The 26,917-nt window shown below is 46.5% G+C and overlaps 2 protein-coding genes, 1 long non-coding RNA gene and 1 pseudogene across 8 annotated transcripts in view; 1 reads left to right on the top strand and 3 right to left on the bottom strand.

Annotated features, from left to right (window-relative positions):
• The window catches only part of LOC135919583 (uncharacterized), a 173,780-nt gene that overhangs the window by 90,039 nt on the left and 56,824 nt on the right, over positions 1-26,917 (bottom strand). For all 3 annotated transcript variants that reach the window (XR_010570006.1, XR_011507851.1, XM_065453503.1), the window contains one exon: positions 14,980-15,175. Coding sequence is in view for 1 of the 3 variants with exons in the window: in XM_065453503.1 (XP_065309575.1) it covers positions 14,980-15,175 (196 nt within the window). In the remaining 2 variants the exon portion in view is untranslated. The remainder of the gene's footprint in view (positions 1-14,979; positions 15,176-26,917) is intronic.
• The window catches only part of LOC135919584 (uncharacterized), a 123,109-nt gene that overhangs the window by 56,001 nt on the left and 40,191 nt on the right, over positions 1-26,917 (top strand). The window lies entirely within an intron of this gene.
• LOC135919582 (uncharacterized) overlaps positions 18,438-26,917 on the bottom strand; it is a 13,560-nt gene continuing 5,080 nt past the window's right edge. For all 3 annotated transcript variants that reach the window (XM_065453502.1, XM_070523113.1, XM_070523114.1), the window contains 2 exons: positions 26,842-26,917; positions 18,438-18,790 (listed from right to left, as the gene is read on the bottom strand). The exon at positions 26,842-26,917 is cut by the window's right edge and continues 68 nt beyond it. In XM_065453502.1, coding sequence (XP_065309574.1) covers positions 18,579-18,790; positions 26,842-26,917 — 288 coding nt within the window. In that variant the 3' untranslated portion in view covers positions 18,438-18,578. The remainder of the gene's footprint in view (positions 18,791-26,841) is intronic.
• LOC135919580 (uncharacterized) lies at positions 23,155-26,272 on the bottom strand (annotated as a pseudogene).

The raw sequence follows: 26,917 nt of genomic DNA, 5'->3' as shown, positions 1-26,917 counted from the left end.
CGCTTTTTAATATTGGCCTTAAATTAAACACCGCGCATTCGCACCAAAACGCCAGTGGTCCCACTTATCACCAGATGAGTAAGCGCCAATTCTCCGTTGCGCATAGCGCCAGATTGTTCGCCGAGCACAGCTGTTCAGTTTCTGTTAAACTGTGGCAGAGAAGGACTCTGTGGGCAGATTCTTATAACGAGATCAAAAGAATGAAATTGCTATTGCAAAGGGCTGCTACCGTAGAAAACTTAATGACAAAGAAAAGGGAACTGAGCTGCTCCATGCGCTTAAGATTTCTTGCGAAGCGATGCCATTTCTGAATAAGATTTAGGTAGAATTAATGCAAGACGAACTTCGCTACTAAATGTCTTCGGTGCGGCTTTTAACAACGGAATAAGGCGAACCTGAAGTGTTAGGACCTGCACAGTTGAAACTAGCTGTAATTAGGCAATTGCCTTAGCAAGCAGTCGTTTAGAAGCGTCAGTAAGCCCAGCACTTATTCACGCTGCTCAACGAACACAAGTAGCCACATCACAAATACAGCAATTTTTTTTTAAAATGGCTTGTTAGAGATACCACCTTTCTACTTCTTCAGCTGTTACTTAAACATGCAAACAAAACTTGCTCAGCAAATCACAATACAAATGTAGCTAACAGTGTGCTAATAACCTTCTTACTCATAGCAGCTTATAGACTTAAAAGTACGTGCAATTGAAGAATTGTAGCCCACCAATAGCCAAGACTAAAGGACAATGGAAAATAAAACAATGCATATTATTCTGTTTTAACACTTGCATTTAAAGGAATTCTAATGCTATACCTTTCATAGATGGCCGGGGTAAGGGCGCTATTGCTGTGAACTACTCTATCCTGGTATAACACAAATTGAGGTTGCAACAAAGAATAAAGCAAATGTGTTTTGTCATCAATGCCCTGATCAGATCTCACAACACCCTCATTCTCCTTCATCATCAGCATCGCAATTTTTTGTAAGTAGTCACCTTTATACGATAATCGTGATACCTACTGCGTCCCTTTAACTGGTACCGCTTCAACTGGTTGGTTTCCTACCACCCCCTGCTGGACATGAAGCTCGCCCCTTTGCTGTGACGATGTCCGAGGCGTCAAAGTGTTTCGCGCACACACGTGTATACTTCGATTCGAAATTAAAACCGCCACTTCCCTGCCGCGGTATGGCCCGCTTCCATTTCTCGCACTGATCCTTGTTATTTGGTAAACAGAACAACGACACCTTTTCGGTCGTGCCCTTGTTGCCGGAACGGCACCCAGGCACGCAACACGTGTTCGGCATCGTTGTCCCACCCCACCACTTCAACCAAACAGCCCAACACTCGAAAAATAGCACAGCACACGCACAGAACGCACCCGATCAGTCAGCTCGCCTCGCACTGCGCACGCATTTCGGTACGCGAACGATGCCCTCTGTGGCACAGTGGCGCCGCGTCGCGGCACCTCTGGCAGTATATGAACCTCTCCCATAGAGTGACGGCGGAGTTTCGTGACCAGAAAAACATGGAAGGACTCTGATGTTTGTTAACGAAGAACGTTTTCGCATCAGGTGGAATGGACTCTCGTTTTAAAACCGACATTGAACATAATGTCAATGATAGAGCGGAACCGGGAAGAACCCTTCCACGAATGCACCAGAGATTGTTTTGTGTCATGCAACTAAATTCTGCCCTCAATCGCACCTCCACAAAATAAAAAATTGGAGGACGCTTAAGCTTCGCCTTCAAGAGTGGGACGCGACAGCGTTCCCGTCGACCCGCCAAGGGGTCGACAATGCGCTACGGCACAGCGATCACTTACGATGCGCCCCGCATCGGACTTAGCGCCCACCTATCACGCGGTGAGCGTCGAGCAACGCAGCGTTCGGCGCGGCAACGAAACGTGCGCCTGAGCGAACGGAACGAACCAAAGAACTCGGTGTCTCGGAGGGGAAACGATCTACGCCAGCCAAACGTCGTGATCGGCACGGGCAGAGATATAGATAGTGATCTAAACCGGGAGCAAGGCGAAGCGTCGTCAGGGGAGAGGGAGTCCCGCGACGCGCCTGGCAGCGGTCCCAATGCGCGCGCGGCGCGCCTCCTGTCGGGGCAGCGCCGTACATTGAGAGGAGGGGGTCTTCTGTGTTTGCCGCGAGATGGCTCTGCGTGTGCGGAAAGCGCAGAAGAAATGCAGCGGAAACGCACTTCGCAACTCGTGTAATTGTGACTTCTGTACGTTACATGTTCATAATTACCGATATACACCGCAGTAGAACTTACCATGGCTCGTTTCGAAGGCAACACCGCATTCACTAGAGGCGCGTTTGCACCGCTTGGAAGCATCGAACTCGTGGCTGAGTGGTAGCGTCTCCGTCTCACACTCCGGAGACCCTGGTTCGATTCCCACCGGGCCAATCTTGGAAATTGCTTTTTATTTATGAAGTGCCTGCCGTGATTTATCGCTCACGGTCAACGCCGCAAACGCCGACGACACCGGCTTTTCTGCGACACGAGCTCCTTAACGCTATCGCGTTAATATGTTTAAAGTGTTTACCGTCGGTCAGGAGAACGCGGAGGAGGAAATCTGGCGAGAAAAAGATATATTAACAAGATTTAGCTATATCACCAAATTCTCTCAAAATGGGAGGCGAGTATGATTACCGCCTCACACTAAACTGAACAGAGCTGAGTCCGTTACTTGGAGGCGACTACAAACAGAAAATTATACGATTCCCGTGCAACTAAAACATTTCTACCCCGATATGTACGAGAGTGATATGTGCAAGCTATGTAAGTCTGTTAGAGCCACCCTTCAACGCATGTTGTGGGGATGTGAAATATTCCACAATAAAATGGCAGTCTCCCCAGAAAATCTACGGGCGCGGTGGTCGGCCGTGCTGCTCAGCTCAGAATTCCAAGACCAACTTTGGGCGGTCCAGCGAGCCAAGGAAGCCACACAGGAGCAGCAGCTCCCAGTGGCCATCTAGGTGGTCCCAGGCCCGGGCCTCCCAATCGCCGGATTCTAAATAAAGTTATCACACACACAAGTGTTTAGTCGAGAAAAGCCATCGGTTCTGCTGCCAGCTCTCAGAGAGTCGATGACACTATAATATTTCGAAAGTGCTTAGCTGAATGGACCTGAAACATTTCACGCAAAAAAAAAAGAAAATGCTTTTGGGCTTCACCTAAGAAAAACAAGCTGTATACAACTTTACTAAGATAGGAGCAATTCCCACGCCGCCACGTTCACGTGGAATTAAAAAGCTATCCTGCTTCATAGATTGATCTCGCGAGGTCCAAATGGACATAGCGAAAACTCTATGAATTCTTTTTTTGCAACCGCAGGCCTGAAGTGAAGTAATGCAAACCTGAAGGATATACATGAATCGCGACAAAGGAAATGTATTCAAAGCTTGAGCATGACTATACTACGTTTCAGACATCACGTGCGACGCTGTTGAAGGTAGAGATAAATTTTTTTTTGTGATTGTACTTGGATTTACAAATAGTTCGGTGCCTTTTGATCGTGAGTGTGCAAAATGCTTCTTTATATTGGTTCCCTATAGAATAACAAAGTGTTAATTCCTAAAAATAAACTGTGGTATGCGGCTGCTAATGCGTTGTTCTATATCATTTTGCGTACGGTTGTTTTTCTTTTCAGTTTTTTATTTGTAGCGCGTCGCGGCAGCCTCAAGTGCATGTTCGCGCAAACAAACACTGTTGTCACTCGCCGAAGCATGGACGTAACGCTCGGTGATGAATTTTTGTGAGCGAACTTGTCGTGTAGCTTCTATTGAGTATAAAACTGACAGATGTCCCCATGGCATGAACCACAGGCTTTCCCGTTCAATTTATTCCGAGCGCCACTAAATTTAATCCGATTGCCAGTCAATTTACCCAAGGGTCATTCAAATTAATCCAAGTGCAAGTCATTTTAATGTAAGCACCACTCAAGTTAATTAAAAAAACACTCTGTTTAGTTCAAAGGCCAGCAAAATTAATGCAGGCATAGCGTCCTTCAAGAACATTAAAATTTCGTGGTTACCGCAATTTTACTAAGATATTAAGGGTTGTTACTTTTACAAAAAAATAAAAGGGCTAGGGGGCATCAATAGCGTTTCTGCCCCTTTAGTAAATTCAACCTTTGGATGCCCTTTTTGTGTGTCGAGAGCGACTAAGACAAGCTCTCGCAGACAAGCCTGACAAAATGTCAGCACTGGGTCGTAAACAGAGTTAGTGACGCAGCTGCGATGTCGTCTTGAGTATCGATTGCAGCATCAAAAAGTGGCGAAACGATGAGCACGAGGCACTGTTAGACCTTGGTTTTTAGTTAATAGGAATAACTTCTTCTGCTGCCGCTATCGATAATTTTCATTCGAATACGTCGTCATGGACACCATTCAAATGCCAGTGAAATTAGCAGTTACGTGCATGATACACCTGAGAGCGTTAAATCACTAGTGAGCACAAGTTACTTGCTATGCTCCGTTCAGTGTCATTGATATCAAATAAGATGTAATAAAACGAGTGATTCAACCACGCCTATTAGGAACTTGTGTGCTTAAGTCACTAGTGATTACGAAGCACTGATTTTTACTGATTTTCGCAGCCTTCATTCGTCCATGTCTTCGATGATATCAACCAAACTGTCATAAAGTGAGCATTTTTTGTGTTAGTGTCAAATGACAACGTCAAGCCATTAGTCAACAGAAGTGATGCACTCGGTTCGGTTCTCTTCTACTTTCAGGCAGCATATAATCATGATATCAAAATAAAAGTTACATAAACGATGACTCAACTATGATCATTCAAGCACACTCGGAATGAGTTACTATAGTGATCACAAATCACTGTCTTCAGCATGACAGTGGTAGCTTTCATTTGGGCATGCAGTCATTGGCATCAATCAGATTGTCATCCAGTGGTAATTTCTGGTGCCATATCGTTAAATTATAGTGCCAAGTTATTAGATGTCACTAGTGATGCGCTCAGTCCGGAGTTCTTGTACATTTATGCAGCGTAACATCACGAATATCAAATAAAAACATCTTAAGCAGCGATTCAAACATATTAGGAGAGGCTAGGGTGTAGTCACTATTGGTCACGAATCGCTTTGTTATCTATTACAGTGGTGCCATCATACGTGCCCGTCCTCAACGGCATCTGTCAAATGTCAGGGAATGAGCGAGCGTTTTAGAGCGCCGCCCTTAGGTGACTGTTCCTGCGGCGGGCGTCAGCATTGTCCCCCGTAACCGAGCGAACGAGCACCGCGAAGGATGAAAGCGAACGCCGATAACGAAGAGAGCGCGAGCAGGAAAGCGGCACAGAAGGTTGCAGTGCAAAGCGGAGGCGGAAAGCGGAGGCGGAGGGCATAGCGGAAGCATCAGGAGGGCACTACGCGCTTGGCGGCGACGATGGCTATTACATAGCGCAAGAGTAGCGCGCGTGGTCTGTGTGGGAACCTCTGTAAGGAAACAGCGCTGCGTGAGCAGAGGACAGTCTGCGGCGGATGCTGTGAATCGCGCCCACGCGTCACCTACGCGCCACCCCTTTCGATCTCCTGATTAGCGAGGCAGTCGCGCCACATGTCACTCCCTAATAAACGTGCCACATGAGACGGATTGTCCGCGCCAGCCAATCTATGACGAAATGAAAGGACGTGTACAGCTGTGTTCAAATTTTGCCGTACTAATTGCCGTAACCTCGGTGAACTTTTTCTGCTACCATTGCTAACTCGTAATGCGAAGCACCTTTTAACTACTAAACTTAGGTCGGCGTTCGAATAACTTTTTTTTATTTCTACGACTATCCTCTATGAAAGTACAATAGCACCGAAATGAGATCATCACTATAGCAGCAAATATTTGCATTATTACTTACACGTTAGTAGCGAAAATGTTGTTAATTTAATTACATTTTCGTAGACACCAATGACAACATTCCCGAATGACGGCTACCACTGTAATACATAACTAAGTGATCCATGATCGCTAGTGGCTACTTTGTAGCACCTCCTACTTGTCATATTGGAACCAGTGTTTAAACGAACTTTTGTGTGACATCCATGATGTTATGCTGCATAAATGTACAAGAACATTGGCCTGAGTGCATTACAAGTGATCCCTAATGACTCGGCGTTATCATTTAGTTATGATACCAAAAATGCTCATTTTATGACAGTTTCAGAGATACCAATGATAACATCCACGAATAAAAGCTACCAATGTCATTCCGAAGATAGTGATTCTTGATCATTAGTGACTCTATCCTAGCGTCTATGAATTATCATAATTGAATCATCGTTTAAACGATTTTACATTCGATATCCACGTCACTATGTTGCGTGAAAGTAGGAAATCACCAAACCGAGCGCATCACTAGTGTCCTCTAATGTCACTGCGTTATCATTTGGCAATGATAATAAAAAGCTCAATTTATGGAAGTTTGATTGATAGCAACGACGACATGCAGGAATGAAAGCTGAAGATCTCAGAGAAAATATGTGATTGATAAAATACTAGTGAGTTAAGTGCGCCAGTTCGTAATAGGCGTGCTTGAACCTTTCGTTTTATGAAATTTCATATCTATGGTGTTATAGTGTTAAACAGTGATAACCCTGAACTAAGCACAGCCTGGTAGCTTAATTGTACTCACTTGGCCCTATTATTTAGGTATACCATGTACCGCCGCCCCTTTCTGAGGTATACCATGTACTTATTTTCTAATTTCATGCGAGTTTGAACGGTGTCATTTACGACGTATCCCCATTGAGTCACTCATTCGTGCTTCGGTCGATACATATGACGACATGGTACCTGCATCACTAACTCTCTTACCTTTCCAATATACCCGCCATGGTTGTTTAGTGGCTATGGTGTTGGGCTGCTAAGCATGAGGTCGCGGGATAGAATCCCGGCCACAGCGGCCGCATTTCCATAGGGGCGAAATGCGAACACACCCGTGAACATAGATTTAGGTGCACGTTAAAGAACGCCAGGTAGTCGAAACTTCCGGAGTCCCCCCAATACGGCGTGTCTCAGAAAGTGGTTTCGGCACGCAAGACCCCATAATGTGTTTTTAACCCTTCCAATATGGACATTTCGTTACACTTGTGCGTGAGAATTTCCTTGTTCTGAGCTGTTCTCAAAATCCACAAAAGTGTCCGGAGGTTGTCATCAGTAACGTGGGAGGAACGCTTTTGTTCCCCCACTGTCCTCTTTTATTTGGAATCAAAACATTGTGAAAATCGTAACATTTTTACAAAATTTCAGTTACATTGAAATTCAAAGGTTCTCGAAGCGCGTTAAGCATGGATTAAATTCACAGACGTTTGGGTTAGTTCGGCTGGCGTTCGGATGAAATTCAATGGCGCTTTAAATTGAGTGGCGCTTGGATTAAAAATGTATGGTGCTTAGATTAAGTTGAATGGCACATGGATTAAGTTTAGCGGGAAAACATATTTCTTTCACTTCTGCTGACCATTAGGCCAGAAAGGCACGAATGCTTCTCATGCCAACGCTAACTAGTCCGAGAAGACAGCTTGCTGGGATAGTTGGTGCATAGTTAATTACCAGAAGTGTGGAGTCTGTGTGCATGTCTATGTTGCTTCTGTCGTCCCTCGTACTTGCTACGCCACAATTCTCGTAATTAGCCACTTTCATATGATCGCCACGCGTTGGTTATGACGGTGATGATGATGATTTCCAGACTACTGGCCCATACCCAAAGCGGCGGATTGGCGAAGAAGCGGCTGGTATATATCATATCATCATCCAGCTCTTGGAGATATTCACGGCATGTTGATGATGACAACAGTTAACACACTATAGCGCATACCCACACTAGGCTTTGGCGAAGAACTGCATCCGCGTGTTGATTGTGAAGACGATTTCCTACTATGTCGCATACCCACAACCAGGGATCGGCCAAAGGGCGTGTCCGCCTGCTGATAATTATGATGATGATTTCCATAAAGTGGTACATACCCAAGAAGCGGGCTGTACCTGGCACGTGCCCATAGCAAGGAAAAGAAGTAGTGGGCGGTACATATTGTGACAGCGTGAACCATCTATTTCAGATGATCTCTGCATTTTGATCTTTCCACCATGGCACAAGCCACAACGAAAGTTCGGTCAACAAGCGGGTCTGCGTACTGGTTGTTAACTGGGACAAAGAAATCACGAGTCGCCTTACATCATTTGTGTACACGCGAGGCGCAGCATATTTTTCTATCTGATGTAAGGAGTGAAATTTCGTGGTCGGGCTTTTGAGATTAGTAGAAAAACAATTCTTTCACAAGGCATCAAACAGAACTTGTTGCCCGAACAACATTTCAGACCGGTACATGCTCAACAAGGCGCAACACGTCATCAAACCTACAAGGAAAGCCGTCCGCCACCTAAAACATAAATCGCGGTAGCAGCAGCGAGTGGATTGACCCTCGCGCTCCTTCTCGCTTCATCACCTACCAAGCGGCAAGAACACAGCGCACACGAAGCTATCAGAATTCGGCGCACTCTGTCCCCATTGCAGATCGCTTTCGAAATAAGGCCCACGCTGCCGACCTTCGCAGCGCTTTGTGTCGCCACAGCACTGTCGTTTATACTGGTCGGATCAACTTTCATGACATCGAAAATGACACTGGACTGCGCGGAGATGATCAACTGACAGAATGCTTACGCATACTTAAAGAACTTCCGCGAAAGTTTCTGCGTGATTTTTTTTTGCTTGAGGGTAATTATCTTAAGTCTACTAAAAAAGCAACGCCGGATACTGTTATTCAGTGCCTTATGATAAATGGCCTTATGGCACCAGAGGTTATGGGCATAACCGAGACACGGCTATATAAGGATGTCAGAGATGCAGAGGTCACACCTCCTGGGTATTCGATCGTGAGAAGAGATCGAGATGGTCGAGGTGCTGCCGTAGAATTCTTTATAAAGAACAGTGTACCGTATATTTTACTACAGATTGAGAGAGGAATAGAAACGGTATTTATCAAAACCAAGTTAAGTGAACATCACGTCCATGTTGACTGCATTTACAGGGCTCCTAACTCAATTGTGGATGTTATGGTGCACCTAATATATGAGTCAAACATGCATTAAGGCAGTAATATTGTGACGCGAACGAAGTATTGAGACTGGAGCCTTTTTACAAAGTGAGAGAAGAGAGAGGAAGATCGGAGACGCTGGCTGCTGCGTGTTGTTGGTGGTCAGCTATCTTAGCTGTGCTGACTCATCCTATATATATATATATATATATATATATATATATATATATATATATATATATATATATATATATATATATATATATATATATATATATATTGCAAATATAGTTTTATTAACTCGCAACATCCCCGTAACATATTGCACCTGACGTTACCTCTGCACAGGCCGCGGACATGGGACTCCTGCTTGAATTGAACAGTGACATCTTTCATTTCGGCGACATGCCATTTGGCCAAATATCTGTTCACCACCGTATAAACACTGGAGATACGAATCCTATTCGTCGGCGTCCTATCGCACGCTGAACGTCGAGTCATCCAATTAGAAGTGGACAAAATGCCCCGCAAAGGGCTCATCGAGCCATCAGCCAGCCCTTGAGCGGACGCCAACTGTCTCCTCTCCAGTGTCATCCGAAAATTGACAGCAAAGCACTGGGACAATCCGGAAAATCGCCACAGACGACTCCAGAGATTGGACCCTACCATGAGTTTTAGGCTACCACCGAAAATTCAACGAAGCTGTGCCAGCCTTCTGCACAGACTAAGGCTGCGGGTAGCGTTTACGCGCGGATACATGCACCTCATGCAACGCACCGAGTCTCCACACTGTGAGGTGTGCAATGTGACTGAGTCTATAGGTCATGTGCTTTGTGACTGCCCTAAGTACGTGGAAGAGCGTGATAGGTTGGTCAAAGACCTTACGCGTCTCGACAGCGCACCGTTGTCGGAAGACGTTTTTTTAGGCCCTTGGCCAGATGCTCAGTCGAGTTTCAAGGCCATCAAGGTATTACTGAACTTTTTAAAAATTACCGGCTTGGATTGGAGACTTTGAGCATTGCAAATTGCATGCCATATGTTCTATATCTTCCTTGTACCGCCATCGTCATCCATCATGCACCTCCTTCTTTCCCTCTTTCTTTCCACCTCAGGCCGACCTCTCGGCGTTTCGTATCATTAAACTTCTTTCTCTCTCTCTGTCGTTCTTGTGAAAAAGAAAGATGATACCTGGCGTTTTTGTGTCGATTATCGCCACTTAAACAAGATCACGCGAAAAAACGTCTACCCACTACCACGCATCGTTGACGCCTTGGGCTGCTTGCACGGAGCTAAATACTTCTCGCCCAACACCAGAATGGTGCCGAGGGCGTGATAGATTACGCCAGCCACCTGCTGTCGCCTGCCGAGAGAAATGACTCCATCACCGAGCTGCAGTTCTTCGCATCAGTTCCGGCCATATTTGTATGGCCGCACGTTTTCGGTCGTCAACGACCACCGCGCACTCTGCTGGCTGTCTTCCCTCCGGGACCCGACTGGACGGCTTGGTCGCTGGGCTATGCGAGTCCAGGAATTTTCATTTAGTGTCCATTACAAGACTGGATGCCTCCACAAGGACGCTGACTGCCTCTCTCGTCACCCCGTGGATCCTCCCGATCCTGTTGCGCATGATCCGGTGACCTGCATGATGGTTTTGACTGACAGGACCGACATGCGCGCTAAACAACAATGCGACGCGTCCTCACAGTCCATCATCACCGGAGTGCAATTCTGGCAGCACCGACGGCACGTGCCGCATGTTCGTGCTGCAGGACGGCATCCTCTACCGCCGCAATATCAACTCTGACGGCCCTGAGTTGCTGCTTGTCCTTCCTCTTCATCTGCGACCCGTCGTTCTCGAGCAACTTCACGATGCACTAACGGCGGCACACCTTGGAGTCTTGCGTACATACGACCGCGTACGACGCCGGTTCTCCTGGCCGGGTCTCTGCCCCTCAGTGCGTCGTTATGTCGCAACTTGCGAATTGTGTCAGCACCGGAAGAAACCGCCCCTGGCATCTGTCGGACGAATCGATCCCACTAAATTTCCCTCTGAAGCTTGCTTACAGGTTGCCTTGGTGCCTTGCCTCCCACTTTAGTTGCTGCCTCTGAAGCCAACTTAGTTATGGTTTCATTCATTAGCTCCATGTCATCATGATCTATCTGTTCTAAGGCTGCATATTTGTCTGCATGTACCAGCCTGAATTTGTCTGCTTTTACCCTTACTGCCTCAAGGTTTACCTCTTTCTTTTTGACCAATTTTGCTCTTTCTCTCTTCAAATTGAGGTGAATCCTAGCGCTCGCTAACCTATGATCACTGCATTCGACCCTACCTATCACTTCTACACCATGCACTGTACTGGGATCAGCAGAAAGTATGAAGTCAACATCATTTTTTGTTTCACCATTAGTGCTTTTGCAGGTCCAGTGTTTGTTGCTACGCTTCATGAAACGGGTGTTCATTATTCGAAGCTTATTCTTTTCTGCGAATTCTACCAGCATCTCTCCTCTAGCGCTCCTAGAACCGACGCTATAATTGCCAATTGCTTTCACCCCAGCCTGCTTTTCCCCGACTTTTGCATTGAAGTCGCCCATTGCTGTAGTATACTGAGTTTGCACTTTTCTCAACGCTAATTCAACATCTTCCTAAAACTGCTCCACTTCCTCATCATCGTGACTGAATGTTGGAGCGTAGGCTTGTACTACTTCCAATCTATACCGCTTCAAATCTATACTGATTACAATAACAGCTACCCTCTCACTATTGCTGTATAATTCGCCAATGTTGCGCGCTGTGTCCTTCATAATTACGAATAATACCCCGTATTTTGATTCTTATCTAAGAGGCCTCTATAGCAGAGGACATGTCCGTTTTTCAGCAATGCATAATCCTCACCAGTTCTTCTAACGTCACTAAGGCCGATGATATCCCAAACAATGTCTGATAATTATTCAAAGAGTTCTTCTAGGCTAGCCTCATTCGAAAGGGGTTCGGGTGTTAAGCGTTGGAAGGGTCAGTTTCCATTGGCGGCCTGTCCGGATCAATTGATTCTTAGCACCCTCTGCTGCGCTACAGGTCTGACCGATGCCTTCCTTGGTCAGTTGCTCCGGAGCTGCTGGAGACTGAGGTCCATTGGGTAATTGAGTGAGCCACGTGGGAGGTGTTTTAAATCTCGTGCTCAACATTGATGTGAGGTGGATCTTTGGTCATTACGGCATTCCAAGTGAGTTTCTGCGTAGATATGTAGAATAGAACGCTATATACCTATGTAAAATTATTCAGTCCTCTGTTGATTATGATTGCCTCTCCGTAGCATGAAAACGGGCCAAAATTATACGAATACGCAAAAGTGCTCGCACGGCAGACCTGGAAAATTATAGACCGATTTCTATTACATGAGCCTGTTCTAAACTCCTCGAGCACGTTATCTATAAACAGTTAGTCTCTCACTTTGACAAATACAAGCTGCTTTTTTCCTGGACAGCATTGTTTCCGAGAAAAGCTATACACAATTACCCAGCTTTTTTAAATTGTCCATAACCTCGCTGAAACGTTAAACTGGCGAGGTCAAACAGACATAATGTTCAATATTTCGAAAGCATTCGACGAAGTGTCTCATCCCAAGTCAAAGAGAAAAATTAATTTCATATTTGAAAGCCCCGCAATCAGTCGTTGGTTTTTATCTTAGCTTTCTTCTAGACGTTGATTTTGCGGTATGCGCATAAAGCACTTCCCGTGTTGCGTCGGGGTTCCGCAAGCAAGCGTGTTCGGCCTCCTTTCCTTCCTGAACTTTATAAATTACTTGCCTAGTAATAGTCTTCCTGTCAGATTTATTGCTTATGGTGTGTTTTATGCAATAGAATTCGAAATGGTAATCATTAGGCCAATGTACAGGGCAGTCTGGGAAAAATAAAAACAAATGGTGTGATGACTGGCAGATGAAACTAAACGCCACAAAATTTGTTGTTATGGCTATACCCATAAGAAGAGAAATTTTGGAGTAGCCTTACAATATAAGCAGTATGACCAATAGCAGAGTCTATAAACATAAGTTTTAAGAACAACGTTCACTTCCGATATCAGATGGAATCAACAAATTCATCTTGTATGTTCAGTGGCTAGCAGAACTCTCTGGAGCCTAAAGTGAACTATAAATGGGTCGACACCCGAGATAGAAATCTTAGCCCATCAATATTTATTACGTCTTATCATGAAGTGCCCTATGCTAAAACTGTATGGGATCCCTAGACTAAATCAACCACGGGAAACTTAAAAGAATCCCGAGGTTCGCATTGAGGCTCATATTTAACAAGTATCGTTCAGCCAATCCACCACTGAACTTTGTAAGCTTGCCAAATTACATCGCTAGATTTGCTTGCCAGGTATCAGCGAATGATATATATTTACCTCATAATTAATGGGCACAATTGTTTGTTTACAAACACGAGTATTTCAAAAACTGGTAGGACGCTTAAGCTTCGCCTTTAAGCGTGGAACGAGATATCATTCAGTGATCTCTGACTGCTTCTCACGCTTCTCGGCTAGTGGACCGTATGTAACCGTAATGCTTACTGGGAAACACTGGCCGCGAACTTATGCACGAAGGCGGGCTTCCCGGTAGAAACGCTGCCTCTCGCATGGGGCCGCGATGGGGCGGACGCGAACGCCAGCAGCAGGCATTGCAAGGAACCGGGCCTGCCGCTCCTTGGCCCTAAGGCATCTGCGCGCCGGCACGCGCAAATGGCGGATGCCGCTGCCGGTCTGTGAATGCTAGAAACGCTGGGAAAGGGGTTTAGTCTACTTCTCGCGTAACATTTCTCGTATACTCAAATTACAATCCAGCGCTATGATGTCTGGAGGTAGTGCGTGGGTCGTAGTTAAACATGTTTCCATGTATTCTAGCTTGATAAATTCAAGTAGTTGAATAAATTCCTTGGATCACATGGAGAGCCTAGGTATGGGAGGTTCGAAACTGTTTTTGCCAAAACTACGTCCGACGTCGACGCGGAACACTGACGCTGGATTTTCTGCGACACCGGGCCCTTAACGCTCTCGCGTTAATATCTTAACAAATGAGATATCCAGAGATCGCCGTAGCCAGTATATCATACCACATCAAACAGGAAATGATTGCTTTAAGTGCAGCTTTATTCTTACAGCTATTACGGAATGGAATGCGCTCCCTGACTCTGTAATGTTGAGCAATATTTGCATCTTATGCACGCATAACAAATATGTAAATCATAGCTTTGCCAAAAAGGTAGGTGCTTATTTGATTTATTTTTGCTTTCTTTTTTTTGGGGGGGGGGGACTTGTACAGCGCACAAAATTTGAACTGATTCGCATCTCTTCGGTGACGCATGTGTATTTAGTTCTCTTTTTACTGCATTATTTGTATGTGCTCTCCCACTCCTACGGCCCTTCGGGCTGACAGTATTCTGAAATAAATAAATTTTGCGAACATCTATATCGCGCCAACATATTAGGGTAAACAAGTGAGCGCACACACCACGTAAACGCCTTGCGAGCTCTTCGATTTGAATATTCCATGGCAACGTGTCGTGGAAGTGTAGACCCAGGCGCTTTGTGTTTCTTACCAGATTTACCAGAGGACATCATCATGCATCGCAGTCACTGGCGTGGAGGTAAACGGCAAATATGCGCAACTACTTCATATGTGATGGTAAACAGTTGTTTCAGAATCAGGTATGGGACGTCACTGTAGCTTGAGCGTAAAGCCACTCTTGAAGGTTTGATTTAGTCCGCTGCCAGATGTACGAGTCTGGGCTAGGAGGCCATATTTGCCCCAGACGACTGAGTGATTGTGGGCAAAGTGACAGTGCGCCATAACCACATTATTCTTCCCGCTGGCATGCTGCATGCCGGTAGTGTACTGGCCGATAAATTACAGCTGTGCTTGGCAAACTTACCTCTAAGCTGTCTTTCCTTCGAGATATTTCAAAAACATGAAAGCCATCTCTGGCAACAGTCTTAGGTACTGGTACGTTCTTAACTGTTTGCACGTTACCTTGAAGTCTAAACTCAGCTACCCAAGCGTTGGACATCGCCGAGACCTTGAGATAGTTTATACCCCTTTTATTGCCGATTCGAAATTCGTGGTAAGGACTGAAAAAAAAAGAATACGATGAGTACCACAAAAGATGATGAGGGCGAGAGGGAAGATTTAGAGCCCTGACATGCAAATTATTATAACCAATTTCGACGTTTCAAGCTTGCTCTGCGTTTGTGGCAAAATTCGTTGGTGGATTTCTATCCAACGTGTGGTCATTCACAATGCCAAAGCTTAACTCCCCTGCCTCACAATGTGAAGCACAGCTGAGGCACTGGTAAACCTACCACGGCATCCATAGACCAAAGGTTGCACTGAATTTCGCAGTGTTTCACTAACCTTAAATCCGTCTGTAAGAATTGTGGACGCGGGCCACACTATTTATTTATTTAATTTATTTCACGTACTTTCAAGGCCCGAAGGCGTTACAGAAAGGAGTGGAGTCAAAACAAGAAGTAATGCAGTAAAATATACAAGCAAAAAGTATTAACAAAAAATATTAACAAATAGCATTCTGAACGGCGGTCTTGAAGTTAGTAGGGTCGGTGATGAGTGCGATTGAGGCGGGAAGGCGATTCCAGTCCGTGCTTGTCCTGGGGATGAATGAGTCACTGTACAGGTTAGTACGGCACAATGGCACCCCGATTTTAAGGCTGTGGTCAGTGCGGGCAGAAATATAAAACGGAGGGGCAAGAAGGGTCTCTTTTAAAAGGGGGTTCAAGTGAAAACCTTTGGGAAAAAGGGAGAGACGGGAAGGTTTGCGACGTGACGAAAGATCAGGTAAGTTAAGAGTTCGCTTCATTGAAGAAATACTTGCATAGCGAGAATAATTAGATAAGACAAAGCGTGCACTGCGGTTTTGAATACTTTCACGAGTAGAAACTAATGAAGACTGAGTCGGATCCCAAATGGCTGAAGCATACTCCAATTTGGAGCGAACTAAAGTTTTATAAAGAGTTAGCTTCAAGGAAGAAGGGGCAGGGCTAAAATTACGGCGTAAGTAACCAAGCATGCTATTAGCGTTTTTAGTAACATAGTCAATATGCGAGTGCTAAGAAATGTTATTTGATATGTAAAGGCCGAGATACTTGTAAGAGCTAACTGATGTCACAGGTGCTCCATTAATCAAGTAGGTGTGCATGGCAGTGTTACGAGATATACGCATGGCCTTGCATTTATTTGAATTTAGTTGCATGCACCAATTAGAACACCACTCAATTACGTGGTTAAGGTCGTCCTGCAGCTCTTGGGAATCTGAAGGATTAGTAATTTTACGGTAAAGAATACAGTCATCCGCGAAAAGCTTTATGGAAGAGGAAAGAACGCAGTTTGGAAGATCGTTAATGTAGATTAGAAAGAGAAGTGGACCCAGGACTGACCCTTGAGGAACACCATGTTGGGAATGGCCCTGAAAATTTTACATTCCCGCGATGGCGTGCAAGGTGCCCGGCGTCCATTCCTGGCTAGACCAGAAGGCGCTGTACCGGAAGTGTACACTCAATTTGGCAACTACGAAGCGCACATTAAATAAACTTCATTGCTACCCAGTGAACACGCCCAGGGCCTACGTATGGAGATAATAAATGCATTTAATTTGACTGGTCGATTTTATGCCGTTTTGCTCGGATCACTTGCACATTATCTTTGTGTTATCGCGCATTGTTTTCTAGCTTTGATTCCTGCATAGCAAAAGATCCAAACTTGGTGTCTGCCATGCACACCCGCCATGGTGGCGTAGTGGTTTTGGCGTTGCGCTGCTATGCCCGAGTGTGCAGGATCAAATCCTTGCCGCGGCAGCAGTATCGGGACGAAGACTCACCATGCCTCCCATTGGCCGTGTCAGACCATGTCACAATTACGTCAAGCCTACAATTCGCGCCAATCCCATCCCCGACTTTGGACGGCTTAAAAGCGAACCACAAATAGAAGAAAAGCGGTGGTAGCGTCACGCTCCTCTTCTTTCGCCCTCCATTTCCCTGCCTGCTACACGCTGATTTTTGTTAACGGCTCTTCGCCTTATCTTCTCCAGGCCGCTTCTTTCCTGCCCCTCAGAGACTCGACCACAAGTGCCTGACGACTCATACCCCATCGACCCGGACACAATCTTGACAGAGGTGAAGACGGCCCGAAAGGTCGCGCTCCGGAACATCCTCTCAGCAAATTCTGCGCCTCTGCCAGGGAAGTTTATCCGGGCTGAAGCCACAGGCCTGCGACGCATCGTCACGGAGACAGCTGTCACACCAGCGCGCCGCACCAGGATGCGCCTCTGGACCTGGAAATCAGCCACTTGCCGTTCCTTTGCAGGGAACCAGCTGCTAGTTCAGCAACATATACTCTGGGGCTGCTGGGCTCTTGGCGAGCACCGTTGAAGAGGGATAGCCGCCCGCCCGCCTACTCTGAGGCCTCAGGGTTTGGACGCGTGGCGCCTTCGCACTAGTCCCCCTTAGAGCTGGCGCCTCGTATTCTAGTCATTACTTCGATTTCTACAAGACTCAAAAATGATCGATAATATCTAAACTGACCTCCTCCTTCGTCCCTCCCCCCGCTCTCATGGATCCAGTTTCTGGGGGCGGAAACTTTTTATGGTTATAATAATGATCGTTTTAACAACAACACTGCTCCGGCCAACCGCCGGGTAGCCATTGCCACACCTGCATAGAGTTTCGTACAATAATTGCTAGAGAGAACTCTGGCGCTGCAAACGTTCAGCCACCATGAGAATAATGGTAAGCACTCAGATTTGTCTGATCTTCGCGCTTGTCGATTCAGACATTCTTATGGCTTTGTTTGTTACGCTTCATCTCTCTTCATTGCCCTAAATTTCAAAGTGATCAGTAGTTTTCAAAGGGCCGAATACTCTGCGAACACGTACAATTGCTACCAAGGGCAGCGGTTCAACCTGTCAAGGTGGCCAAATTGATACGCGCTGGCTTGCCTATAACAAGTTCAATAGGGGGTTCTATGTCAGTTGTAGATGTATGCGCCCGCGGCGTAAAGGTTTCAATATGAGGCTTCTATGATAGAGGTCCTGGGCTAGAATCGGTCTATCGGACAATTTTATTATTGTTTACTTAGTCATTTATTGCTCATTACTTTGCTGAAAATGGCAAACTTACAATGTCTCGCAGCCGGTTGAAGCCAGAAGGAGCAAGTTTAGGCAAATCCATGTACTTTCCATAATTTACATCGCTGAATTTCCATCGCTCACTGAATCGTCCAGATTGCAGCTTGCGTAGACACCAGCGCCAGAGTTACCTCTAGTAATTATTGCATGAAACTGTATGTACCGCTGGGCCTAGCTGCGCGAGTGTGGCTACATGGAGCACTGGCTTCTGCGTGGTATTTATGCAACGTGCAAGTGACTAGAAATCGGAGGGCAATCTTTGCGTTCATTTTTAATTGTAGTTTTGAACACTGACGAACCACTCAACACACGCCGCACCCTAAAGCAGGGTCTGGCTATAGAAGAGCTTGCGAATCACTGGGTTGAACGAACGATTTCCAAATATGCTGGTCAGCCCTCTTGTTCATTTTCGTGATGTGTTGTTTTTTTATTCGCGATCTCGTCGGCGCATTTCTGCACCTATGAGCTTCATCGTTCCTCCTAGGCACAATCTTCGCTGTCTCCGGAGCGAACAATTTCTTTCGGCTCCGGTGTTGGGGGATCCAGCCTGGAAAGACACACGTGCATGCATCAGGTAATCTCTTGCAAAAAGATGCAAGAAGAAATGGAAAGAAAAAAGTTAAATAGTACACATTGCACAAGTTGAGCATGAACAGTTCACTACAACCAACTACCGACACAATTCCACATCCCGCCCCCGCTTGCTATCTCTGCCCAATGGGCGCGGAATGCGAAAACGACGTTACTCGACGAAGTATATGTGTGGTCCTCGCATCACGTGACCTCCTTACACATTCATTACCGTCCTAATATAAAAGAAAAAAAAACGTATACGTGATGCCAATACGATGTCACGACGACGGTCCGACAATGAATGCCTGTGTGGCAACATCGGTGGCCACGGCGACATCAGGACGACCTTATGACAACGCATTGCATGACAGCAACCTTCTAAGGTAGGCCCAAAGATGGCCGGACTACCATGACATAATTACGATCGAAGGATGGACACCACTCTAGAATGAGGAAGAAGGAATGACGTCGATGGACGATAAAGTCCGTATGTTGACGACGGCCTGCCGATAGGGCTGACGTTGCTGAAGTCATCACGGTGGTAAAACAACAGCGTGACAACAGTTGAATAACGACAAAGGCATGACGACTATGTGAGAACGATGACGTGATCGCGATGGCATAACGGGAGCGGTATGACGAAGTGGAAATGACGACGATGGAACACCCACGGGGCCATCACGCCGGCTGTCTTACAACGAATTCAAGACGATGATGGTATAAACCCGACGAAACGATGGCAGTGGTATGACAACAGCATAAGGGAAAAGTGATGACAACTAGCGTTAGGACGTTGGTGTGACTACATTAGCACGAAGACTGTATGAAAAAGATGGCGTCATTACGGCGACATGAAGAAAGTCGTATGAGAAAGAGGGAATGACGACAATGCAACGACCATGAGGACATCATGCACGACCATGAGCGCATACCTCGTGGCCTAAGCTATAGACAACGTGTGCTTCCGCGTCGGCGTACAAGACGTGAGGAAGACGGTGAGAAGAAAGTGAGATAACCAAGTTGGAACCCACTGCGGGTTTTTCATGCACCGATATACACTTTACAGCGGTAGCTCACGTGAATAATAAAAGCATACGCAGAATAACATAGCACATAAGAATCCACTTAGGATACCATATCTGCCGTGGCGCAGCAACCATGACATAACCGCTGGCTGTATATGGCATCTAAAACATTTACCTTGATTTTAACCGGCTAAATCATGTTTGCTCATGACGAGTAGTTCATGGCATAATACCACATTTTTGCATTTCGTCACAGACACCCTCGGCAGTGACACGAGGGCTTTACTAACACTGCAGTTTGTAATCTACGGGCACCACTTGCTTCTTTAACTGCCGTTTAAAATTAGGGCGTTCTTCACTGGCTGAATATTAGGTGGTGGTAATTTCAAGTATATCTAATTGAGTTCTACATCTGTTTGCAGTATACGTAATACGTAAATGAATGTGCCAATGTTTATTCCCTTTTCCGTGCTACACGTTCAACTGACTTGAGCAATTCACTGGTGTATGTTGCTTGAGGAACAGACATGATGAAGCTGTTTGGCGAACTCACAGACGCTGTTCGGAGTAAATATACAGTGAAATACGTCGCTGCAGCTAGAAAAAAGCCGAAGCCTCATTCATTAGTAATATCCGACATATTGCCGATATCAATATCGATATCAATACTCCCCCATGGAAGTTCAAAGTCAAGTGAATTCGTGTGATTCTTGTGGTGTCTTCCTTATGGTGGGGGCACGCAGTGTTCTATTTAATCTACTGGTGAAGAAAATAGTTCTCAGTTTGTACAATTAAACGCAAGATAGCGACATGGTGAGGCAGAAGGTGTTTGAACTTTTTATTTCAAGGCAGCCTAAGCTGCCCTGTAGTGCTTCGAGTATACTTTAGGCATTAAAATTGACGCTCTAAAGAACCGCTTCATGTTTTCAATTCGAAGTTGCAATGAAGTACTGGTTTCGTGAACAATACTTACAACGACAGTCGGTTGCTTCTGCTGCGTGAGGGGTGTACATATTGACACGTGTACTTCTTTATCATTATCGGGTGACCACTTCTTAACACCTAACAAATGCTATCGCACAGCGCAGGACGCGCCTGCATGTGAAAGAAGTTTCTGGAATGTTATCGATGGCTCCATCCGCTGTCTTTCCCCGCAACTTGTGTAATCTGATTGCATGTATGCACGACGCGAATAGTGCAGAACTTTGTGGAAGACACGCGGGTCCCAGCGGTTACTCTGGAACATTCGACGACTCATCTATAAAATCCGACGCGCTTGACCCACTCATCAAATTTTCGACGATCACCGACCGTGTTCGCCGCTATCGTTGTGCTAAAAGTGTAGCCTGTTTTTCTGGGCATAGGTTCGCCCAATAAAAGCTAGTTTTGTCTTTCGCAGTATTGCTACTGTGTTCTTCAACGTCACTTCCACGTGACAATACTGTTGATAAAGGCTACTGAAGGCAACTAGGAAACATTCCATCGCTTGCAACTAAAATTATGGGGTTTTACGTGCCAAAACCACTTTCTGATTATGAGGCACGCCGTAGTGGAGGACTCCGGAAATTTCGACCACCTGGGGTTCTTTAACGTGCACCTAAATCTAAGTACACGGGTGTTTTCCCATTTCGCCCCCATCGAAATGCGGCCGCCGTGGCCGGGATTCGATCCCGCGACCTCGTGCTCAGGAGCATAAAGGCCAGAATACATGGAGCGAATATGCGACGAATAGCCGGCGTTCGACGCCCGGCGGCGCACGCGCGACGCGCGGCGGCGGAGAAATCGTCGTTCGCCGCCGATCTAGCTGGCGCAGAAAAGTTCGTCGGGCGTCGACGATACCGGAAGCGGCAAACGAGCGGCGCCCCAAAGCGAGTCAATCAGGCCTCACTATCCGCCACGACTTCCGACTAGGCTTCTCGCCCAGTGTTGCCACAACGCATAGCATCGCCGCTTTCTTTACACTACATCGGCACATGAATGCCTCAAACACATAAAAAATGCTAGAAATAATTTCTAAACAAAATTTTACGCGTTTTAGAGTGTTCTGCAATTCAAAAGCGATAATAGTTGTCGTTAAAGTTTTTTTTTGTGTGTCATGTGTTTCACTACAGCGCATTTGCCTCGTCTAGCCACACTCATAACAACGCCGCGAATCGCCGGCGGCGGCCGCCGTGTCTTCGCTCCATGTAGCGCAGCCCGACGAACATACGGCGTCGCGCCGCGGCAGATTTTCTGCCGCCCGAACTTCGTCGTGAATGTTCGCTCCATGTATTCTGGCCTTAACACCATAGCCGCTGAGCAACCACGGCGGGTTATCGCTTGCAACTGAGTGGCTGTCAATCTTAACCACTAAATTTAGTGTATATATATATTATCCATAACAGGCCGTCGTTTTAATAGCCTTGAGCTGTGAGTTTTCTGGGCAGCTGTTTTTCGGCGGTGGTGGCGGCGGCGGCAGCGGCTGCGGCAGCAGCGGTAGAGCTATCAGCGTATCAGCAGTGGCAGCGGCAGCAGTGGTAGAGGTATCAGCGTATCAGCAGCGGTAGAGGTAGCAGCAGTGGTAGCAGTGGAAGCAGCAGCAGCGGCCGCGGCGGCAGCGGCGGTAGAGGTAGAGGCAGCGGCGGTAGAGGCAGCAGCAGCGGCAGCAGCGGCAGCGGCAGTGGCAGCGGCAGCAGCGGTAGAGTTATCAGCGTATCAGAAGCGGTAGAGGTAGCAGCAGTAGCAGCAGCGGAAGCAGCAGCAGCGGCCGCGGCGGCAGTGGCGGTAGAGGTAGAGGCAGCGGCGGTAGAGGCAGCAGCGGCGGCGGCGGTGGCAGTGGCGGCGGCGGCAGCGGTGGCAGTGGCAGCAGTGGTAGAGTTAGCGTATCAGCAGCGGTAGAGGTAGCGGCAGCAGCAGCGGTGGCAGCGTCAGCGGCAGCAGCGGCGGTGGCAGCGGTAGAGGTATCAGCGTATCAGCAGCGGTAGAGGCGGCAGCAGCAGCAGCAGCAGGGGCAGCGGCGGCAGCAGCGGCGGCCGCGCGCGGCGGCGACGGCAGCAGCGGTAGCAGTGGTTGAGGTATCAGCGTATCAGCAGCGGTAGCGGCAGCAGCGGCGGTGGCAGTGGCAGAGGTATCAGCGTATCAGCAGTGGTAGAGGTAGGAGCGGCAGCGCAGCAGTGGCAGCAGCAGCGGCAGTGCAGCAGCGGCAGCCGCAGCAGCAGCAAGGTAGATGTACTGGTAGCGAAGGCTCCATAGACGCCCATTGGTCCAAAAAATGGCGGCTCGTGGGCACTCCAGCGCCCCCTGGATTTTGGGGGCAAACTACGCAAACGTGACGTAGAATGACGTCACGCATACGTATGCTTTTGGCGCGAATTATAAAGCGGTCTTTCTGTAGAATCCGCGTTTTCGAGCCCGTACCTCTCGAAGGTTGCTGCCTTTCAGCGCGCCCCAACCTTTGCCAGTCAAATGTGCTCGAGTTCCTGCTAGTTATGGCCTTGTTAATGTGCAATTGGGAACGCAATGAAAGTGACTGGTAAAGGAGGGGCAGCATAGAAAGGCAGCAACACTTCCAGACGCTGGCGAAGCATGCATGATTCGTAGTGCAAATACTGGTGCTAGTACTTTTGAGAGCTTTTGAGTACAGCAAGGTATGATGCACAAAGCACTGGCTCAAGTGCACAGTTCGCAATAGAGTGTACGGCAAGTATGGTTTTCATAGTTTCATATTCATTGTTTATTGCAGCAACCAAACAAATACAGTCACAAAGCACACCCTTGGCACACAAACAAAAAATACATGTCGCAGGCAGCACAAGCAGTATTGTTTAAGTTGGCTAATCATCTCAATAGTCACAGTGCAGATAGGAAAAAGCCCTGAAGTGCCACGAACGTTGTCAGTTAGGAAATTGAAAAGTATAGGAAACAATGCTACGACAGCTTCAATTGAAGCAAACATAACATGACATAAGTAGGCGCATCAAAACAGACCATAGAGCACACTGGGATTATTCTTCACATTTAATTTCTTCAGCTGAAAGAATATAGCAGGTGCGTTTACATCTGCAAGGCAATGTTAAAGCCAGCTTTAGCACCCTCAAACGTAGGAGCAAATACCATACATTGAGCCGGCGTACCATCTCCAGAGTACTTCTAGTCGTTAGCCGGATCAATTTGAAGTAATTTTACGTCAACAAAAGTACACATGAAGTACAGCGTACATTGAAGTGCAAGGACATTCGCGGGGCAGTAAAGCATGTAATCAGTGTACTGTACGCTACAATATAGCCAGATAAAAGTCCAGCGCTGTTTTGTTCGTTGCGCTGACAAATATCCTACTAAAAACTCTGAGATGCAACTAGCCTGCTAAAAGGTGGCCTTGTAGCCAGTGGTGCCTAGTGGTAGTTATGATGACAATGGTTGATTTCATTATACCTGCCAGCACGGAACTGCAGGGGGGGCGAGCAGGTGGAAAAATTAATCCCAGCGCCACGGAAACTAGGTTAATCCATTGCCTAGAAAGTCTCCTTTCAGAGGCATTCGCTTTATCGGTATGGCGTTTTATCTGACAATATTGCACAAGTACATAGGTGACACTTGGACAGGCTGTACATGGCATAAAAGTACCCTAAAAGAGTGACATAGTGGAATGAACGATGAAAGATGCGACATTGTTAAACCATTGCCCCTGTGAGCAACCACGTCACATCCTAGCAAATCAAAATACACAAGTAAAAAATAAAAGAATAAAACCAGGCTGTGAACCAGAAAAAAACGCTTTGCAACCGTTAAACCAGACTAAGCTGATTTGTTGCACAGGCTGCATAATAGCCTGCAACTTCACAAAATATTCAGCCAACAGCTCGGGAATTGCATCCTTGTCATTTGCTTAGCCTCAGTGCTTGCTTCGTGGCTTTCCGTTTAGTAGTTTGACTGTGCAGTTCAAGATTTTTTCTGCGTGCAAGCCAATGCAGCCTCACCCTGACGAACAGGGCAAACAAACCATCATAAACGTCATCACCACACACAGTCAGCGATTTTTCTACCTTGGCATGAAGCAACATGCACAGATCATGCCCTACTTGTTCTTTTCCCACAATATTGGAACTAGATGCGACAAAAACCTGCTCGCAAGCATTGATGAAAGCTACAAACGAGGGTGTAGGAACTGACAGGCTCCCAAAGTCACCTTCTCCAGGATTTTTGACACTTAAGTACAAGAGAACTGGGCTCTGATCGGCAAAGGCGGCATTTTGTAGCCTCACCTCGCACGTAGGTGGCCTTGTAACACACCTGTGATCATTCATAAACTTGTAGGCAAGCCAGCCAGCAAAATAGACAATGTTGTTCTCTAGTATTGGAGACTGATAATCATATGGCAAAACTTCTACTGCAACTGGCAAAGATGTGGCAGCTGTACAGAGAGAAGGAGCAGACTTAGATAAACAAACTGGGAGAGTGGCTAGAAGGCTAGACATGTCTTCAGCACAGTTGCTGCTTTCCGACAGTTTGAAAAGGTTGCTAACTAAAAGATGCCTAAATGCTGCTTAAAACTGCCGGCAAGACGAGTTGCTGTTCGATCCAGATTTCGACCTAACAATAGCAAAGGTGTTTTCAAGTGCATCCTGGTTCAGGTGCCTGGTAAGGAGGATGTCAAACCATAGCGAGAGGCCAGGTGGTTCCATAACAGCAGCACAGCCCTCATAGTTTTGCAGAAGCCACGGATGCAAAGAGGCTGCCGCGCACAGCCTAGAGCTTCGATATTTTCGAAAACTGCAATACACTCTTCCAAAAACTCTTCATGCACAGATCCTGCACAAATTGCAGATGCATATGGAGACTTTCCCCGCTTCTGTGAAGTATTTAGACTGTCAAAGAGTCTATCGATCCTCTCAACAAATCTGGCTGTGGGATAGCCTCTGATGGCAACTGTTGGAATGTTACCAATGTGCACAATGCAGCAGCGCAATGATTGCTGAATACCTGTGCTGCGAGTTTCACAGACATCTTCGAAGCAAAAGTTAAAGTGCCGGGCACTCAACTTTGGGATGGACCGAATTTGCATTTCTCGATCCTTCTCATAAGCCTGTCGTATGTACGAGCTTTTAATTGTGTCACTGCCTACCCTGAAGTCATACTTGAAGAACATATTGCGCAAGCACTTGAGCAAATGCGGTGGATCAAAAATAAAAAAAGCGGTTCACCATTCACACTTAAGTACGGCTTTTCAGGGGTCACAAGTTTCGAAAACAGAGAAACATTTTGGTTCCCCTGATCACAAACCACAGCCACAGGCTGCAACCCAGCTCCAACCAACATTTTGTGTCATTTGAAGAGAAGGTCATGCAGAACAGTTGCAGGCGCTGCCTTATCTGCAAAGAAGTAGCCAAGAGGCTGCTTCCACGGCGTACATATTCCTTTGGCCATGAAGACAAGCGCCTTGTTTGCAAGATTTGAACCTTGTGCTGCACTGTACTCTTCAACGCCTTCAAATCTGTCCGACACTGGATTTTACGACAGCTCCTTTGAAACATGCATTTCATCAAAAATTATGGTGCAAGCCCTGTCTTGCCGTGGAAAAGACGCTGCCCGTTTCTCGATCAAATCAAAAACTTCAGGATAAAATCCAACCCTCAATGGTACGCGTGCAAGCCACAGCTGCAGTGACCTAACAGATGGAAGTTTCAGGAGTTTCCTGCAATATCTGTAACATTTTGGGCTGTGGAAGTATAAGCCTAAAGCAAAGGTTTTGTTTTGGCTGCACCATCGACGGCCAAACCTGCTGACATTGTGCATCTTTAACTGAGCTTCAACAAAAGCAGCAACAGCTGGTGTTAAATGCTCACGCAGACTATCTACCAATTCTACCAATCTCTATCTACCAATTCTACTATCTACCAATCCTGCAACGTACAGAGTCGACGGAAGAGCAATAAGTTGCTACGTCGGGTTTAGTCATAGCTGCATGTAGTCCTGTAGCACCAAAAAGTGCGCAATATTGCGAAAGCGTTGTAAAATTGCTAACCTTCATAAGAAAGAGGCGAACTGCTGAACGGAGCTCCTGGTGACAGATCAGCACTCGCTGACAGTGTTGCGGCCAC

Source organism: Dermacentor albipictus, chromosome 8 (assembly GCF_038994185.2).
Source record: "Dermacentor albipictus isolate Rhodes 1998 colony chromosome 8, USDA_Dalb.pri_finalv2, whole genome shotgun sequence".
Classification (NCBI taxonomy): Eukaryota; Metazoa; Arthropoda; class Arachnida; order Ixodida; family Ixodidae; genus Dermacentor; species Dermacentor albipictus.
The sequence above is the reverse complement of the archived record's forward strand: the minus strand, read 5'-3'. Positions and strand labels throughout refer to the sequence as shown.